The sequence below is a fragment of the Arachis hypogaea genome, chromosome 6 (assembly GCF_003086295.3).
Source record: "Arachis hypogaea cultivar Tifrunner chromosome 6, arahy.Tifrunner.gnm2.J5K5, whole genome shotgun sequence".
NCBI lineage: Eukaryota > Viridiplantae > Streptophyta > Magnoliopsida > Fabales > Fabaceae > Arachis > Arachis hypogaea.
This window is the reverse complement of record NC_092041.1, coordinates 12,596,692-12,616,967: the sequence shown is the minus strand read 5'-3', so window position 1 is coordinate 12,616,967 and position 20,276 is coordinate 12,596,692. Positions and strand designations below refer to the sequence as shown.

Below are 20,276 nucleotides of genomic sequence, written 5' to 3'. Positions count from 1 at the left end.
TGTGATGATAGTATTGTGACAAGGACAGAATTGATTGCATTAGTAGAAATGGACATGTATAGGATTAGAGGCTTACCTGGGCTCGACCGTTGTAAGATCGGGGGTGATGATAGTATTGTTTTTAACTTTTGGAAAGCTATTTCGCATTCCGTGGTCCATTTGAAGGTCGACTGCTTCTTTAGAACGTTGAAGAAGTATTGTGAATGGTTGGATACGGTTGGTAAGAATCGGGAGAGTGCCGCCAGCCTTCCGTTTAATTGTTGACCTCTTTTATTGTTTGGGGACTCTTCATCTTTATGATTGCCTCGCATTTCTCGAGATTGGCCTCAATTCCTCTTGCAGTCAACATAAATCCGAGAAATTTTCCTCCTGTCACCCTAAAAGCACACTTCTCGAAATTGAGCCTCATGTTATGTTTCTTGATTGGGCCAAATATTTCCTCGAGGTCGGCACCATGGTCTTGGTTGTGTGTTGTTTTGACGACCATGTCATCGACATACACCTCTAGGTTTTTCCCCATCTGTTTGCTGAAGATCTTATCCATTAAGCGCTGGTAAGTGGCACCTGCATTTTTTAGTCCAAATGGCATAACTTTATAACAATAATTCCCTAATTCAGTGATAAATGCCGTTTTGTCCTTGTCTTTAGGGTGCATTAAAATTTGATTGTACCCTAAATATGCATCTAAAAAACTTAAAATTTTGTAACCTGATGCAATGTCTACTAGTTTGTCTATGCAGGGGAGGGGGTACACATCCTTCGGACATGCTTTGTTTAAATTAGTGAAATCTACGCACATTTGCCATTTACCTGAGGGTTTCCTTACCATTACTACGTTGGAGAGCCATGTTGTGAAGCGTAGTTCTCTTATGAATCCTGCATTTAGGAATTTCTGAGTTTGTTCTAGGCATGTCAATTTCTTTTCCTCACCCATATTGCGTTTCTTTTGTGCTATAGGTCGGACATTTGGGTCAAGCTGTAGCTTGTGGGATATGAAGTTTAGGTCGATGCCTGGCATATATGCCGACGTCCATGTGAAGAGGTCGGCGTTCCTTTGTAGTATGCTCACGATGTGATGTTTTGCTCCTGTGGGAAGAAAATAGCTAATGTAAGTAAAATGTTTGCTGTTATCGTTTAGCGTTACTTGTTCGAGTTCATCTATTGGTGAGGGTCCGTCTCGTAGATCTTCTCTTGGGTCGAGGTCGACGTCATCTGATATGTTGTTCACTTCGAAGCTTTTTGTCTGTGTATTGGGCATGTGGTTACTGATCGGCCTTGTTTTCAGGCTTTCATTGTAACACTTATGAGTTTTGATCTTATCAGAGTGGACTGTAGCTATCTGGTTGTCATGTGTTTGAAATTTAACACATAAGTGAACCGTAGATACAATGGCTCCAAAGGCATTTAAGGAAGGTCTATCGAAGATGGCATTAACACAATAATCGACTATTAAAAATGGAATGTCCTTTGTTTTAGACAAAGGGTGGTCACCCAAAATTATTCTTCTTAGCCATATGCTGCCGAGGATAGATGCTCGTTCTCCTGAAACCGACCAATCCCTGAGTATGGATGCATTGGATAGTATGGTTTGTTGGTGCGACATTTGCAGAAGAATTAAGAAACGGTAGCAAAACTAGCCAACTAGGGATTCATCGGATAGTGGTTTCACTTCGTGAATGATCCATATATATATATATATATATATATATATATATATATATATACCAACTAGGGATTCATCGGATAGTGGTTTCACTTCGTGAATGATCCATATATATATATATAGGTTAATACTCAAATTCGTCATTGAAAAATTACGTGATCTTTATTTTCGTCTTCGAATGATTTTTTTAATCAAATTAGTTTCTAAAAGATAAAAAATAAGTCAAAGTAGTCCTTATATCAGTTGGACGATGACGTGGCACGTTAAGTGCCATATGGCATGATGATGTGGCACGCCACGTGATAGGACAGTACCACGTGGCACGCCACGTGGCAGGTCACTATCGCGTGGCAGGTTAGTGACACGTGGCATACACGTGACATGCCACGTGTCACTTGACATGTAAAAAAGATTTTTATTGTCAAAATAGTCTTTAAAAGTTTAGACGTAAGTCATTTTCATCCCTCAAATTTTAAAAATTAGTCAAACTAGTCCTTATATAATTTTTTTATTTTTTTCTCATAATATTAAATTTGAAATATTTTTTGATACTACTATTTTTAATAGAAACGTAATTGACAAACAAAACATTAGTAATTGTATCTTTTCTTCTTAAAATTTTTTTCAATAAAAGTATCTCTCTCCTTTAATTCTTCTCAAAATCTCTCTTATTCTTTTCTATTTTAAAACATTTTTCTTACATTTTATATATATATATATATATATATATATATATATATATATATATATATATATATATATATATTCAAAATTGAAATGTATGTATTTATTAACGTAAACAAAGTTATATGCTCGAAATCAAAATTTATGTATGTTAAGCTAAACAAAGTTATACCACTATTTTTTTTTCTACTACATCTTTTTTTTGCCCATTACGGTATTACCTACGTATAGAATGTAATGATAGTAATACTTAGAGTCAAAATTTGTGGATCTTCTTGAATTTTGACTCTAAGTATCACTACCATTACATCCTATATATAAGTAATACCGTAATGGAAAAAAAAATATGTAGTAGAAAAAAAAATAGTGATATAACTTTGTTTAGGTTAACATACATAAATTTTGATTTTGAGCATATAATTTTGTTTAGGTTAATAAATACATACATTTCAATTTTGAGTATATATATTATTTTGGTACGGTGAAGCTTCAAATTTCAGAGTGATCCAGTTTGGCATTTTTTTTCAATTGACACTTAATTTATATAATATTTATTAATTATTATAATAATTAATCAATAATAAATAAATTAAATTTTAATTATTTTTTATTATTTTTTTTTTGTTATCACACATTTTCATAACGGAGATAAAATCTGCCAGTTATTTAATATATACAACACAACAAGGACAATGTACTTTGTTACATATCATCTCATCATGACATTCTAGATTTTGTTGACAGCATAATGTTTTGGGGAAGTAGAGTAATATATAGTATAGGAACCTCAAAAGGGATTATAACATAAGATAGGGTAACAAAGTAGTGGCTTAGCCAACCCTGCAGAGAATGATGACCCTTCTTCCATGTTAACCCTGTCTCCCCCTTTGATTTTCCAATCAAAACATTGGATCAACGCTGCAATGGTTGCTTGTATTACCGTTAAAGCAAGAGAAGATCCAGGGCATCCTCTCCTCCCGAACCCAAATGGAATGTACCTGAAATTTGAAATTATTCAATCTACATGAATCATATATACTAATATGATATACACTACTAATAATTAGGGGTGGCAATGGGTAGGATAGGGTACGGTTTGGATTCAACCTTAACTTTATCCGCGAGTTAAAATTTTTATATAAATTCAACCCTACTCTATTCGCGAGTTGAGAATATCTCAACCCTAACCCTACCTGTTCTTAATCCGCGGGTATCCGACTCTATCCACGGGTTACAAAAAAATACACTATTATTATATAACTTGAGGATAATTCAAAATAAAACTGATTTTTATGAAATATATATATATATATATATATATATATATATATATATATTAAATTATCAATTAATGATTTTTTTTAGTGGCTAAGAATCTTTTGTATTTAGTGAGAGATTTTTTGTTCAACATTCACTTAAAACATAATTTTATATAAATATATAACATATGCATATATAGAGTATAGGTTGTCTGTGTGTTGATCGGATAGGATTGAAGTTCAATCTGCACCCTATTCTATCTGTACGAGAACACTACCCGCATCCTACTCGATCGGATAAGATTGGATTAGATACTCACGGGTAGAGTACATATTGCCACCCCTACTAATAATGGGTACTATTAGCATATAAAAAAGTACCTAAAATCATTAACACTCATTTTGATAATGTCATTATGTGTGGTTTCCAAGAACCGTTCGGGTATAAAGTTTTCAGGATTGTCCCAAGATTGAGGGTCTCTCATGATGGCATAGACATTGATGAGTGTTCTTGTTTGAGACTTTACTTGATAACCATTGATGATGCAATCTTGAGCAGATTGTCGAAGAGCAAACGGTGCCGTTGGATGGAGCCTTAGCACTTCCTTCACAATAGCTTGGAGGTAAGGTAGATTTGGAACGTCCGATTCGTTGACCATCCTGGTTGACCCCACCACTGCAGCAATATCTGCCCTCAGCTTCTTCAGTATTATTGGGTGGTTTAGTAACTCTGCCATGCTCCATTGCAATGCCACAGAAGACGTATCTGTTCCCGCAAGAAAAATATCCTTGCGTTTCCACACATGGAACAAACCATTAACAATTGCTTTTGAACACTTTTAGTGCCTACTCACTTAAATATATCTATATTTTTACACGAATATTTTGTGACGGGCTTCTATTAATTATTGATTTTTATCTTTATAAAAATAGGTTAAATTTTTAAGCCTAATAGTCCTCTAAACCTATCAAATAATTGAGTGATTTATTTTAGTTTTTAAATATCATTATATATTATTGAATTTTAAAATCTAATAACTAGTGTATCTATATAATAAAATAATTAAAATTTTCTATTTAATTTCTGTCTTATAGTCTCTTATTTGACCCGATTAGTTCTCTTATAAAATAAAAAAAATAATAGTGTAAATATAAAGTCTTTAATTGTTAAATCCTAATAATTACATATATAATGTTATGAGAGAAAGATTTACACTTTTATCTATTTTTTTATAGTTAACGAATTTATCACATGTTACTTCTAGAGAGATTAAACGTGATTTATATTTTTGAATACCAAATTTTTATACAAATATTATTTTTTAATCATTTGTCTCAAATGGTAATCATAAACTACAGAAGTGCGTATATAATTATCTTTTATTTAGTAATCTAATTTTTAGTATAGATTTAACAAAAGAGGAAGTATAGGGAGTTAATGGGTATATGTATAATGTATACAATGGAAGGTTAGAGATGTTAGATTCAATAGTATATTAGATGTTTATTATTCTTAGTATTTGAATGATTATTTTGGATAGTATATATATATTGTGTTTGAAAAATTAGTAGTATTTTATCCTAAATGTTTATTTTTTAACTTATATTAGACTAAATAGATAGTTCATTATACATATTTTACAGATATTCTATTAACTCCCTAGTAAAATTCCAAACAAAATCTAAAAGATAATTATTGAAAATCATTAAATATTTAATATATTTAATTAAATTATTTAATATAATAAGTGTTAACATTTTAACTATGGCCTCACATCAAAATTCTTATATATGAATAACCACACAAATATCTTCACATAAAAATAATTATTATAAATTATTAGATAATTTAATTTATTTAACATAATGAGGTACTCTGATAAAGACGTCTAAAATATTCTTTTTTAAAATATTTTTTATAGTTAAAATTTAACACATATAATTGATTAAATCGTATTATTTTTGTCAAAATTAGGCCAAACAAATTAATTTGACCAAAAAATGGTGAATTAAATTTTGAATCGATCTAAATTAGTATTATTTTTTATAAAAAATGACTACAATATTCCTATTATAGAAAATGACTAAAATACTCTTATTATATATATTAATTTTGAGAATTCTAAATTTTAATTTTTGTCTTTTCCGTCGTCATAGTGTAAGGATTTAGAGTTTTTAAATATATATATATATATATATATATATATATATATATATATATATATATATGAGTATTTTAATTATTTTTTATAATAGAGATATTGTAGTCGTTTTTATAAAAAATATTAATTTATACCGGTTTAAAATTGAATTTATTAATTTTTTTAAATTAATTTGTCGGTCTAATTTTAATAAAAATAATATAGTTTAATTAATTATATGTATTAAATTTTAATTTTTAAAAAATATCTTAAAAAAAAGATATTTTTGACATCTTTATTTAAGTGGCTCCCTAACATAAAAGGTGGTCATTGATCCATGTATAATAAAGAATGTGAATTTTATAGTGCCTTTGTTATGGTGCCTAAATTACCTAACTTTTTTTTTAAAATAAAAAATAAAATATTTAAAATAAAAAATAAATCATGTAAAATTTATTAAATATTATTTTACTTATTTTTTGTTAGTAATTTAAGTACAAAAATGATAGACACAGTAGCATTTACCAAATACAGAATAACTTACTAGGAAGAAAGCCTTGATGTCATTCCTTGTTAACTTGACCTGAGCGTTTGGATCTCTATAAACTCTTAAGAGAATATCCATCATGTCCAAGGTGGTTTCTCCCTCATCATCACCACCATCATGTTCATGTTCATGTTCCTCCATGATCCGCTCCAAGATGCGGTCAAATTTGGCCACTATTTTCACAAGCTTCTTCCCATACCCAAACAAATCAAACTTCCCCAAAGGCCCAAGAACCTCGCCAATGCTCAACTTAGCACCAACCTCCAAAAACTCCTTAACCAAACCATGAATCTCCACAGCATCATCATCATTGTCGAAACAAGTAGTGCTCATGGCCATCCTACATAGGATATTGTTGGTCAAAGTAGTAAGCTCAAAACCCAAATCACACTCTCTGCCCTCACTAGAACAAACCATAAGTGATTTCAAGAGCTTCTTAATCTCTTGTTCCCTCACGTGCATGAATCTCCCAAGCTGAGAACTCGAGAGAAGTTGAGTCACGCATAGCTTCTTCATGAACCTCCAATAAGGCCCATATGGTGCGGCAATAAAATAAGACCCTTTATAAAGAAAATACTCAGAGGAACCGAAGTTTGGGCGGTAACAAAAGTTGAGTTCATGGGTTTTCATTACTTCTCTTGCAACTTGGGCATTGGAAACAAGCATACAAGTTGAGGCACCTAAAAGAAGCTGAATCAGAGGGCCATAGAGTTTGGCCAAGGCTTGAAATGACTTTGGTATCACTGAGCCTAGAAGATGAAGGTGTCCAATTATTGGAAGTGATGGTGGAGATGGTAGCTGTCGAATTTCATCGCTGCTGGAATTCGAGGTTCTTATTTTGCTTCGGAACTTGATGATAAGTAGAGTTAGAATGAAGAAAAATAAAGAGGAGGAGAACACGTAGAAAGAATAATCCATAGCACTATAGCAGTTTAATTAGTTTCGGGGACACAGAATGTTAATTAATAAGATAGCGAAATACAGAAAATTGGAAGAAGTTAGCATAATGAACAAAAGACAAACGTCAGATGGTCCTAATCCTCCTCAATTATTAAAAGTGGTCCTCGTATTAAGGAATATATATAAACTAATTAATGAAGAATGATATATATTCGTTTCTTTCTTGGTGTCCTTTTTACATTAATCAATTGAATGCATTAGCAAGATACAGCAGCTAGAATGACAAGATAATCAGCAACAAAATCTATAGTGTATATGATATTTTGCATCATTGCTCTTTTGCTCAAAAGGTTGACCATAGAATTATTGTGTATTTGTTATGTATAATTGGAATTACATAATAGAAACTTCATTATTGGTTTTTTTGTGTTATGATATTATACCATTTATTAGTAATTCATCTTTTGTGCAATTCAAATTTTTTTTTTTTTGGCTGATGGTATTCAGTATTCTCTCTTGCAAGTTGCAAATTTTTCTTTAAATGTAATGGGACTCTTTTCAATTCACAATAATATAACTGTCGTACCCACTCTGTCCCTAATAATATTGATTATTGATTGATATGACAAAATTGATACGAGAAAACTCAATGATCATTGCCAAAAAATATTGAATTGATTAAAAAAATAAGTGATTAAAAATTCGATAATGTTAGAAAGATTAAAAAAATCAGAATTTATTTTATTTACTATTTATTAATTGTTATTAAAATTAATAAATATTAAATAAGATAAATTTTAACTGTTTTTCGCAAAAAAAATTTGTTATTAAACATTTTTGTCATAAATTTTAACGAATAAATGGTCTGGCGAGGCAGTGTAGCCTAAGTTACAAGATGAAAACTCAGTTGAAGTCGACTTTACCTGAAGTTAATATTTAAAAATTGTTAGATGAAAATTTAGTCAAATCAGTCAAATCATCTAACAGCTCTCAAGTATCAACTTCACATGAAGTGTTACAATCATTCATTCTACAATTAACGCCAACAATAATTCATTATTTATTCTATTTACCAAAAGCATTTCTTTTCCCCCTCCCACCACACCGATGTAAAAAATGGCCTTGTCAACTAGGTGACCAGATCACCAAAATATGCTTCCTTATAAAGCCTCGCGTTCCACGCATCAAATAAAAAAATAACACACATTTGCAAAGCGTGTTTCCCATTTTGTTAATAACAATTTGAGAGCGTTATTATAAGAAACACACACACTAATGCCGATAGATGAAAGAATCTGCCTTCAACTCCAAGTCTCCAACCATGGCAACCTTGATCGGTTGCCAATATTACTATCTTTTGTTCCTTCTTTGGTTAATCTCTAGTGTCACCTTCTTTCTAGATATTCACACTAATCATCTTCGTAAGCAAATATTATTCCTATTGTATAATAACATTTGCAACGTTGATGTGTATAGACCAATGTCTACTTCACTAGCACAATGTTGGGATCAATTTAACCCCATAGTAATCATCCCTCTTGTTAGTTTATGTGCTAATTTGCCTACAACACAGATCATTGCTCTTGCTTCTCATTCATAATGGCTTCATCATCATGAAGATCAGAGAGGTATTATATTGTATTTGTACGTGGAGCATTTATCAAGATTTCAAGCACTCATCATCATGGTTGTTATTGGAGGCTTCTTTAGTTTAATTTTTTTGCAGTTGTATTTGTATACTTCAGTTTCATTTTTTCTCCTCTACGCATGGTTGTATGGCAAACCAATATAATAATAATGGGATGTGTGTATATGTTATAAATTTGTTCAATACGGATACATTATGATTATTTTTTGAGATATCAAAGATGATATTTATATATATTCCATTTCATTTCAAAACAAAACACTGATTCTGGTAAGAACAGTTTGAACAAAACTAACACTGATTCAGTGACTATGTATCACACTGTTTGTGACCCAACCTTATTTTGTTCCCATAATTATTAGGTCCGCAGAGGAACCTTCAAAATGGTTATAAAAGAACCAACACTATGGAACTTGTGATGTTTCTATTATATATATATATATATATATATATATATATATATATATATATATATATATATATAAATAAAAGGTTTGAAGTTGATAATTAAAAATTATTATTATTAAAAATCTATATATATATATATATATATATATATATTAAATTATTATTTAATAATTTTTAATTACCAACTTCACATAAAAATAGTTTAATGAAAATATTCACCCATATATTTGAACATTTTTGTATCGACATAGTCATGAACTGAGTCCTATTCTAAGAACATCTTGGTCACCTTTCGACAGCTCGAGTGCAAGCGAAATTATTTAATAAATAGAGATCTATAATTAAAATTTATCAAGTTATAACCCCGCTAGTTTATAAAATTCTACTTGTATGTAGAAACTATTTTAATATTAAAAAACGAACTTTTATTACTAAAAATAAGATAGACTACTCTTATAATCTATAAAATACAAACATTTTGTTAGATTATTATGTTTGCGTGTCGAATATATTTTGGACACGATACAAGTATTTGTTGTGTCCAATCAGGTCATAATGAAAAAAAATTGAACACATTTGAACACACCTAAATATCATCATATGTAACGTATCAACGTGTCTAAAACCTTATCCTTAACATGTATTCTTAAAATGAATTTAGAAATAATATGTATTATTATTTATTAAAATAAAAAATATTTTAAATACTTTGTATAACTATAAGAAGATATTAAAGACAGTTAAAAAAATTTATATTTTATATATCAGTCATATTACATATTCAAGTCTTTTTAGCAACTAAATCCAACCAAGTTGGTCCAATCCTAACAAAAATCAATTTCATCAGTGAGAACGTGAATACATGCTCTACGTGTTTCTCCTCCTTATTGTTTTTCTTCGCGTTCCTTGTTCTTCTTTACGTGTTTCCTTTTCATTGTCGTTCTTTTATTGCTATTGTTGTTGCGTTTTTCCTTTTCCTCTTTCTCTTTTTAGTGATTTTGCAGCCTTATATGTTTTTTCTTTTTTTTTGTTTATTTTTCTTATTTTTATTCTTATTAAGAGAGTAAAACCAGAAGAATAATGAGAAGGTAAAAGAGAAAATAAACAAGAAAAGAAGAAGATGATAATGATGAAGAAGAGGAGGAATAAAGAAGAGGAGGAGTTTTGAGTTATCATTAACTAATTTTGGTGCATGCTTAATTTAAATAAGGTGAACTTCTGGTATGTGCTCGTTTTTAATTGACTTGTTTGTGTGTTTTCATCATTAAGTAATTTCGACGCATCTGAATTTGAATTTCAGTATATTTTAGATTTAAATAAGGTGCACTTTTGGTTTAAACTTATTCTGAACTGAATTTATTTGTATTTCGTCATCATTAAAAAATTTCGGTACATTTTGGATTTAAACTGTTGTACATATAAAAAGAAGACAACGATGATGACAATAACGATAAAGAAACAGAATAACGAGGAAAAAAGAGAAAGACAAGAAAAAGCAGCATAGAGTAGCTTATTCTTCAAGTGTGTTAAAGTCATCATAACTTTTCAGACAAATAGACACAAACTGAAAAAATACCGAAAATTTAGAAGCACGACACCGAAAACAATTCTATATTACACAAAATCGTGTTTTAAAATGCATCAAAACTACCATTACATGTAACATAAATAGATTCATCAAAAAACAATTCAAAATTCCTATATTCCATTCAAATTCAAACCTTCAACAATGAACACTGATTTTTACAAAAAAAAAGGATTATTCATCTCGTAGACAAAATAACTACACGAGCATCAATTACTAACGGACTACATTAACTAAGAACAAACCATACTTCGTCCACTTAATTCGATTTAGAACAATAATCCAATTCGCCCTCATTCAACTTATCTAAACTTGCATCATTCATTATTTTTTAACACGAAAAACCTATATGAATTTGATTTCAATGCTTGATTTGCCTGATTTATCGAAAACGAATTCAAATTAAACAACATTCATCCTAAAAGTAAAATTTTATAGAAAAAGAAAAAAAATTACAAAACATGCACAGTAATCCCAAAAGAAAATAAAATTGGTAGAAAATACAGAAAATAAAATAAAATCTGCAGAAAAATTGAACTTGATTAGACAAATCATTTAATTGTAGAACTTTATATATATTATGTCTTTATGTCTCGTAAAATTTGTGTATTTGCATATTTCATATCACATATCCGTGTTAGTGTGTATTATAACTTATAACTAATCTCAAACATAAATATATGAGGAGTGCTAGGAAGCCAGGTAGAATTTGTGATGTGTAGTCATCAATTAATCATCTTTAATAATATAAGATTATTTATTTTCCTTTTAATGGTTAAATCTGGTCCTAGACTTTCTCTAAATATATAATGAAGAACTGTTGGGTTCCACGTGAAGCACGATACTAATTCTGAGAGTGCATGTGTGAAAAAGAGGGACATACCACCTTGGAATTTAAAAGAACTAAACTAAAATAATGCCCACAAACGTGTTATCATTATCACACTATCTAATATTCTAATATATCAAATTATAAAGTTCATCTAGAGAAAATGGCACTTGGCATTTCACATTTTCACAATTTTTAGTTGAATTATTTTACCAACGAACAATGAAAAAACCCCTTTTTTTTCATGCATACGAATGATACGATGCCAAATCGTTTAAATGTTCTTAAATCTCAACGGATATCTAAGACCAGAATTCTAAAGTATAAAGCCGCCATTCGTGTGGGACAAGGACACTGAATTATATGAACGGAAAAAAAAATATGAACTTGAAAGAAATCTGTGCACAAATCTGAGGAAATATTATTGTCATACATTGTAAGTAATGGTACAAAAGTAAACTCCAAAAGTACTTGGACGCAAAATGAAAAACGAAAATTATATACAAGGGACTGAAATATTCCCTGACCCTACAATACCTACCCAAAACCATCAAAGGATGATGGAAAGAACAAGAGTGCAAGCCTACTAAGATGTTAGAACAAGAATTGTAGCAAAAAATTACCATCAATCTTATCACCTTCAATTTGGAGTTTGAAGATATGAATGAAGCAAACTGGGAATGAGAAAATATCTGCTGAATCAGCTGGGTGTAAAATATCATCAGACGATGATTTTGCAACAAAAGTTCTTCCCTCTTCTCCTGCTTATGTGTGTGTGTCAAATCCAAATTGATCTCTGTTTGGAATCGATATGAATATCTACTAACTGTCTGAAAATGATCACCTCATGGACATCAACGTACGAACTCGTTTTTCTCTTTCGGCTTTCTTGGCGCTTGGTGTTCTCTTAAGTCTCTGCAGCTCCTCCTTCACCACTTTCTCAACACTATCAATTGAATTGAGCAGCTTCATCTGTGGAGTTAACTCTGACTGCTCCCCTTCGGTCTGATTGGCAATGTCGAGCAGAATTTTCGGAACCTTGCCGCTGGGTGTTCGGAGCTTAACACCTGATGCCGGCTTTGGGGTGATCTCAGAGAGTTGAGCATTATCTGAGGACACAGAAGGATCAGGAAACAGCTGATCCGCCGGAAATGGATTCCCAGTTTGCTGGCCATCGATTTCTCCCAGCCGAGCTCTCCTCCTTTCAATTGCCTAAACAGAGTCCAATTTCAAACTTAGACTCAAAATATAAGCTACCATGACCACAATCATATGCTGCAATCAGTTTAGTGCTTTGCAAATAACAGAACACATATAGTGTGTTTGCCATTATGGATTTCTATTTGCAACCCCAAAAATATCATTAGCACAAGACCAACTATTTAACTTGCGCAGCCATTGGGAAACCAGTTTAACATATAAAGGAACAATGATTGCGATATTTAACAAAGGGAAAAAACTATTAACACTCGTCAATTCAATTAAACACTTCAGTCTCAAGCAGCATTCAGACACAACCGAAACTGCTTACACAGTAATTAGATTCTTGCAATGTTGATGAAGAAGGGCAGTGACATGCATGATTGCAGAAACACGAACGAAAAGAATTTCAAATTTGGCCATGATCCCCAATTTAAATTTGAAACTCCCGTAGGTGCACCTTCAGATTAGAAATGGTTCTTAACTGAGATTTGATTACACAATTATTGAAGCTAGCTAACCCTATAATAATTAGACGAGCAAAACACAACTACTTTGTGTCTCCAATTATTAATTTCAAAAAGATAAAGCAAATACGAAAAGAAAAAAGCAAATTCGCAAGCAAACAAAAATGAAAATGAATTATACATACGGAAAAGAACAGAAATGAATAATTGAAGAAAGAAAGAGAGTTAAACGGCATCGTTTTGTAGGACTTACGCGCACAACAGAAGAAATGTCCCTAAGAGGGGTTCTAGGGTACCAAGAAGGTAGCACGCTCCGGGAAGAAATACCGCGACCACGACCACGACCCCTTCCCACTACTCGCCTTCCACCACTTCTCGACGGGCTATTGTTCTCTGCACCAGCAAGCGCCCCAACCGCACCGGTTCTTGGTGTTCTGAACCCTCCACGAGCAAGACCCGACCCGGATGTAGTCGTTACCGGTTGCCTCCGAGCGGATCCGAAGACGCTGGAGTCAAGTTCGTCGTCCAAGAGTACGCCGTGGAGTAAAGCTCGCCGGCGTGCAAATAGAGCGGCGATGTCGACGGCAGTGGAACGACGATCTCTTGCTTCCGGCATGGCTGAAATGGAAGCAAAACAAATAGCAGAGTAAGAATAATAATAAGAAGAAGAAGAAGGAGGTGTAGCGTAGCGTATTGTGCACCTCACCGTACCCTAGGGTTTTGTTTGTTTCTCTCTCTGTGTTGAGCAGGAGTAGTAGTAGTAATAACGGAGGGAGAAGCAAGTGCTGGAAAGAAGACCGAAATGGCAAGTTTTCAAAATGTGAAAAAAAGGCGCACTTATAGCACTCTCCTCTATTCTTGTGAAAATCAAATCACCCTGCTCTGCTGCTCACTCTGCATCTTGGGGGAATTTCATTTCAGTTTCACCACGTGGCGCAATCTCCCACTCTCTTAGCCAAACGGCTTCTTTTGAATTTCAAATCCTCCTTTGGGCGGGATTTTTTCTGCTTCTCTGTCTTTCTTATTTTTTTATAACCTTTTTTGGGTCTGACTTGTTTAACTTTCTACTTTTCTGTCTGCTGCTCTTGTTTTGGGCCTTACCAATAGCACCACTCAATTTCGGGGCTATAACTAGCTCAAACAACTAATTCAAAAAAACTAACTTTATTGTCTCTGATTCATAATGGACTCACAAAAAAACATAGTGTTCGAGTTTTTCTTTTAACTTTTGCTCATCATGTCCAAAAACAAAAACTTCTGCTCATCCACTTATTTGTTGGTTGATTATTAATTAAAATGGGAAACTCTCTAGCAAAATGTAAATAACTAAATATCCTTTCATCAAAAACAATTTAGCTTCAGCTCAAGCTAATTAGAGATGGAGAGTGCAAATATAAAGCTTATACTCCTTTTTTTTTTAAGTGCATTTCTTTTGAGCATATAGACATACTAAATAGGCAAACAATATTGAAAGTATTGATAGACCTAATTTCATAAATCTCATTCCATGATCAAAAGTGTGATTCTGGTTGTGTTTCTTTTCATTTTTTCTATACATAAATGCAAATTCAAAATTTTATTCATTAAATTGTACAATATTTACTGTCAATAATGACTGATTTTTTCAAGTTATATTAATTGAGGAGAAATGTTAAGAACTGTCAGAATTTATTATTTTTGACCATCACCTAACCATCAACTCGATTTCTTTAGTGTAGTTCCTTTAGTCTAATAATCTAATAACATACTTTTATCCCGTACTTTATGATGACTAAAAATAATAAATTTTGATGGCTTTCTAGCATTACTCTTACTTGAGACTATGGTCAGCTAGTATACTTACTCAATGGTAGTTAAAGAACTAACTTGAGCTAGATTGATTTATGCATGTATGGTTAGGTTGTTAGAGTCAGTTAGAAACTTTGCTGATATAGCAAGTTATTAGTTAAAAGTTAATTAACTGATAGTAGCATGTGTAATTGTGTATTAAGCTGATAGTACATTAGGTCTCGTGGTTAAAAATAAAGCTCTTTAGGAAACATGATGAGTGTATAGAATAGAACCCCTCTGATACTAACTTGTTGCAACCACAGTCTAACCAATGTGATGGAAAAGTGGGAAGTTTTGTGTTAACAAATTTAAACCTATAAATTGAGAAAAGCAAGGAAGGTGATGGATGACTAATAAATACACAGTTTGAATTTGGTTAATGCTTGATTATGATTTATGAGATAGTCACCAATCTCAATCTCTGTATAAACACCCATAAAGGGAGAAAGAAAGAAAATAAAAGCTAGGACAAACAGCAACCTTTTCCAGCATCATCATCATGGTTATTAATAATTATGGTGGTTCCCCTGAGACTAGTACCATTGAGATCATCAGCACCAGAAAGTGGTTTCTTGGCATTAATTTTGTATATCTCAGTTAGAATGGTGATAAAGCAAGTTTCAACATTAGTGGAATCAAGAGCTGATGTCTCCATGAAGAAGAGGTTCTCCCTGTGTGCAAAATCCTCTGCATCTTCAGTTGGAACCGCTCTGAGTCCTGCAAGATCACACTTGTTTCCAATAAGCATCACAACAATGTTCTTGTCAGCGTGGTCCCTCAGTTCTTGTAACCACTTAGCCATGTGTTCGAACGATTGTCTCTTAGCCATGTCATAAACTATCATTGCTCCAAGAGCACCTCGATAGTATGCACTAGTAACTGCTCGGTACCTGAAATTTCAACGAGAATGCTAATTACAGAGTTCTCAACCAGAATTTTTCTTAGGATACTTGTATTTTAACACTACACTAGTTGAATTATCTTTACCGTTACAGTTTTCTTGGATAGCTAAACAAATTTGCCCAAAGGTTTGATAAAAATAAGTTGTAGAATAAGGCTCAATCAACACAAACTTCCATAGCAATAAAAATATCAAGCAAGATAAAACTACTTATGAATATCAATTTATGTACTAGACTAGGCACTCATCTTAGATTCTACAGACTCTTGTATCTATCGAATGTTCCATAACACCATTTTCATTCACCTTCTACGATGTCATCAACAAACTCACTCGTACTAAATGACATAAACTACTACTCTTAACTCCATAACATTACATAATCTCTATTTTTGTAAATGACTTCTTCAATCTGAGATGATTTTTCTTAAAAACTACAACATTCTTACCAAGTAACATAGAATAAATTACAACAAAAATGCTCTATACCAAAACACTAGTACCTCCATTTGTTATATGACTCTAACCCAACTTAGATAGCACTCATGCAGCTGCATAGTCTTGTTAACAAAGAATCCCATTGCTTTGATGAAAACAAAAACAAATTGTTCTCTATAAACTATATATGTCCCCCTCTCTTCTCAACATCTTCTTATTTGATACAAGTTATAATTCTAAACACATAAAAAGGTAAATAAAAAAATGAAAATGTTAGGAGAGAAAGCAAAATGAAAACCTTTCTTGGCCAGCGGTATCCCATATCTGAGCCTTGATGGTCTTGGTATCAATGATGAGAGTTTTGGTCTGAAATTCAACACCAATTGTTGCTTTAGAATCGGCACTGAATTCATTCCTGGCGAAACGCGCAAGAAGTTGCGTTTTGCCAACAGAGGAGTCACCGATCAAAACCACCTTGAACACGTAATCAATCTTCGTCATCCTCAAACCCTATATATATATTCCTACGTACATCGCCTCATACGTATACCTATACCTATACCGCTACCTACGTATTCCACAATGTTAAACCTTTCTTCACATGATACCAACAACAAAGATGCTTGCGAGGGAAGAAGATCAAGCAAATTACTCTACACAAATAATTTCAAAAAATAAAGGAAGCCAAACATTTCCTTCTTTCTAACCTATTGCTCTCAATTTCTCATTCATTATTATCTTTAATTTTTCATATCAAGCTAAGCTATCGTTGATTTTTTTTTATCTTATTATTATAGCTATATTTCGTATTAAAATATTACGTTGATTTTTTTTATTTAGCTTTTAGTTTTTATTCACTTTTATATCATGCTGTTGTGAATCACATATATGCATGTATAACCAATAAAATAAATAATAAATAAATTAAAATATATATATATATATATATATATATATATATATATATTAAGGTTACAAAATTTTTTGGTTTTCCTGGGTCCTCTTAAGGTTAGAAATGGATTTCCACAACTATCTAGTATCCAACAGTTGGGGCCATAAGGTTATAAAGCCCAAGATACACCAACCCGCATGGGAGCCCTGCTTATTGGGCAGAATGTCAGATTGTCCACATAATATTAAATCCACTTTTTAAATAAATAAAAAAAAATCGCTTAAGAGGTTGAATTTCAATCCTACCCATTAACTCATTATTAGCCACAAATTTTTAAATAGAATTTTAATCTACAGTGGATTAGTCCTTGGCCTGCTTGAGAATATCGTAGACAAGAAAAAAAATATTAGACTTTTTTAATTAGTTTGTGGTTTAATTATGCTGTTAATTTCTATAATTTTACTAAATTCGTAATTAAAATTTAATATTTATTCTTTTTTAATCGGTTCCTACACTACTTTTAATTTTGAAATTAAATCCTTGTCTATGTAAAAAATATTAGAATTAACGAAATATTTTTTCGCAAATTGAAAATACTCACAATTAAAAAATTAATTAAAACTTTAATTATATATTTTTTGGGAGAAATATTCCGTTATTTCAACGTTTTTGACATGAAAATGATTTAATTATAAAATTAAAAATAGTATAAGAATTCAATTGAAAAAAAAATTATAAAGATCTAATTACAAATTTAGCAAAATTTAGAGACCAACATAATTTATTAATAAATTTTATTAGTTTGTAAGAATTTTTATATTTTATAATATAATTTAATTTTAATATATTCTCAATCTTATTTTTATAATTTTTTTAAAAAGAATTTTAAATCCATTAAGATATTTTTTTTAATACAAAATATTTTTACAAACTGAACAAATCCTTAATTCTTTGCTCGTTTAAAGAGAGGAAAAAAAAAGAAAAAAAGAAGAGGACCAGAAAAGGATGGGGGTGATTTTGGTAGTTTTCATCGTTTGAATTTGATGTGAAGCAACAGAAAATATAAAACACAGAAGAAAACGGATCTGAAACTCACCAAATCCTTTTAGCAATTTTTTTTTCCTAATGTATTAGTTTCTTATCTATATGGTATTTTGCAATATGGATAAACCGATAAAGTGAATAACGTTATATGAGGTTATTAATATAAAATATAAGTTATAATATATTAAAAATAAATTAAATAATACATGTATTTTTACATAATATGTAGTTTAATATTTTGTTTTGTCCTCTGGAGACTAAGACAATTGTGAATTATAAGAGGTTGTTGCGCTGTTTTGAACTGATGTCGGGTTTGAGTATCAACTTTGATAAGTCGAATATGATCTCAGTTAACTGTGAGCAGGAGTGGGTGGAGTATGTGTGTGGCCTCCTAGAGTGCAAGCAAGCTGTTTTACCTGTCAGGTATCTCGGAATTTCTCTATGAGCAAATCCGCGTTTGGTGAAGACTTGGAAACCGGTCATAGATAAGGTGGAAGAGAAGTTCAGTTTATGGAAAGCGAATGTTCTAAACAAAGCAGGCAAGCTAGTTCTTATTAAATCGGTGTTGAATAGTCTGCCGGTATACTACCTTAGCCTATACAAAATGTTGAAGGCAGTGGCTGATAAGTTGATTGCCTTACAGAGAAGGTTCCTGTGGTGTAAGGAGGATGATAACAATGGTATACCTCTAGTGAAGTGAAAAGTAGTTCAGACACCTAAAAAGGCTAGGGGGTTGGGGGTCGGGGGATGCAGTGCTCAGGAACACAGCATTGCTGTTTAAGTGGTGGTGGCGGTTTTCTAATGAAGATTGTCCATTATGGAAGAAGATTGTCTGTTCATGTAACAATTTGAATCCCAAGGTTATGCTTTCTAGTCAGACTTTACCAGTGAAGGATGGCCCCTGAAAAGAGATCTGTCAGTTGGCTATAAAAGCACAACAGGTAAAAGAAAAAGTTATTAGTGGGCTGACAATGGAAGTTGGTGATGGACGAAGGACATTGTTTTGGAAAGATAATTGGGTCCAGGGTGGTCCTTTGAAAGCGCGTTTTCCAAGACTCTTCTCTGTTTCAAACCAGCAAGGATCTGTGATAGGAGATTGTGGGTTCTGGGATGGGTTAGAGTGGATTTGGAATTTTCATTAGAGGAGGGAGCTGTTTCAATGGGAGTTTGAACTAGTTCACCAACTTCATGATATGTTAAGACCAGTGAAGCTATCAGCTGATAGAGAAGATAATTTTGTTTGAAAATTTGATAATAAAGGTATTTTTTCTACTAACTCTTTTCTATAGGTGTTGCAATCGGAGACTCTTTCGGAGGAGATTACGAGTTACAGCTTCACAAGTTCGATCTGGAAAGGGTTGGTTTCGTCTAGAATTGAACTGTTTGGTTGGTTTGTTTTAGTAGGTAGAGTGAATACTAAAGAAAGGTTGAGTAGATTAGGCATAACTCGCCAGCATGATAGTATTTGTGTCTTGTGTAAAAAGGAGATTGAATGTGTTCATCATTTGTTTGTGTTATGTGAGTTTACGTGGCAGGTGTGGTGCGTCTGGTTGAGATGTTTTCATAGAGATTGGGCTGTCGCAGGAAGCATTAAAGGCTTGTTTGAGAGTTGGAATGGAACACCTAATAAAAAAGAGGAGCAGAAGAGGTGGCTGACTGGATTCTTTGCGGTTATTTGGAACGTCTAGTTGGAACGCAATAACAGGATTTTCAACAATAAAGAGATAACTGTTGATGTTATACAGAACATGATGTTTTTGAGTTACAAGGAGTGGACTGGTATTGATCCTATTGGTTGTTGATGGCAATACAAAAGATGACATAAGATTGTTAACCTTAT

General features: G+C 32.1%; 4 protein-coding genes across 4 annotated transcripts; all 4 read right to left on the bottom strand.

Moving 5' to 3' along the window:
* Positions 1-253: 253 nt before the first annotated feature.
* LOC140173600 (uncharacterized) lies at positions 254-1,603 on the bottom strand. Its single transcript, XM_072198086.1, has 2 exons — positions 811-1,603; positions 254-564 (listed from the first exon to the last, which is right to left on the bottom strand). Exons 1-2 carry the CDS (start codon positions 1,601-1,603, stop codon positions 254-256), a joined length of 1,104 nt encoding a protein of 367 aa, XP_072054187.1.
* A 1,439-nt stretch (positions 1,604-3,042) lies between these two features.
* On the bottom strand, positions 3,043-7,225 carry LOC112696081 (3,9-dihydroxypterocarpan 6A-monooxygenase-like). The gene is made up of 3 exons (XM_072196730.1): positions 6,292-7,225; positions 3,988-4,394; positions 3,043-3,345 (listed from the first exon to the last, which is right to left on the bottom strand). Exons 1-3 carry the CDS (start codon positions 7,210-7,212, stop codon positions 3,135-3,137), a joined length of 1,539 nt encoding a protein of 512 aa, XP_072052831.1. The 5' UTR covers positions 7,213-7,225; the 3' UTR covers positions 3,043-3,134.
* A 4,838-nt stretch (positions 7,226-12,063) lies between these two features.
* Positions 12,064-14,156, bottom strand: LOC112696080 (protein POLYCHOME). The gene is made up of 3 exons (XM_025748677.3): positions 14,038-14,156; positions 13,585-13,949; positions 12,064-12,876 (listed from the first exon to the last, which is right to left on the bottom strand). The coding sequence occupies exons 2-3, from the start codon at positions 13,945-13,947 to the stop codon at positions 12,505-12,507; spliced, it is 735 nt and encodes a 244-aa protein (XP_025604462.1). The 5' UTR covers positions 13,948-13,949; positions 14,038-14,156; the 3' UTR covers positions 12,064-12,504.
* Positions 14,157-15,524: 1,368 nt separating this feature from the next.
* Positions 15,525-17,265, bottom strand: LOC112696079 (ras-related protein RABA4d). The gene is made up of 2 exons (XM_025748676.2): positions 16,799-17,265; positions 15,525-16,051 (listed from the first exon to the last, which is right to left on the bottom strand). Exons 1-2 carry the CDS (start codon positions 16,999-17,001, stop codon positions 15,625-15,627), a joined length of 630 nt encoding a protein of 209 aa, XP_025604461.1. The 5' UTR covers positions 17,002-17,265; the 3' UTR covers positions 15,525-15,624.
* Between the last annotated feature and the right edge of the window lie 3,011 nt (positions 17,266-20,276).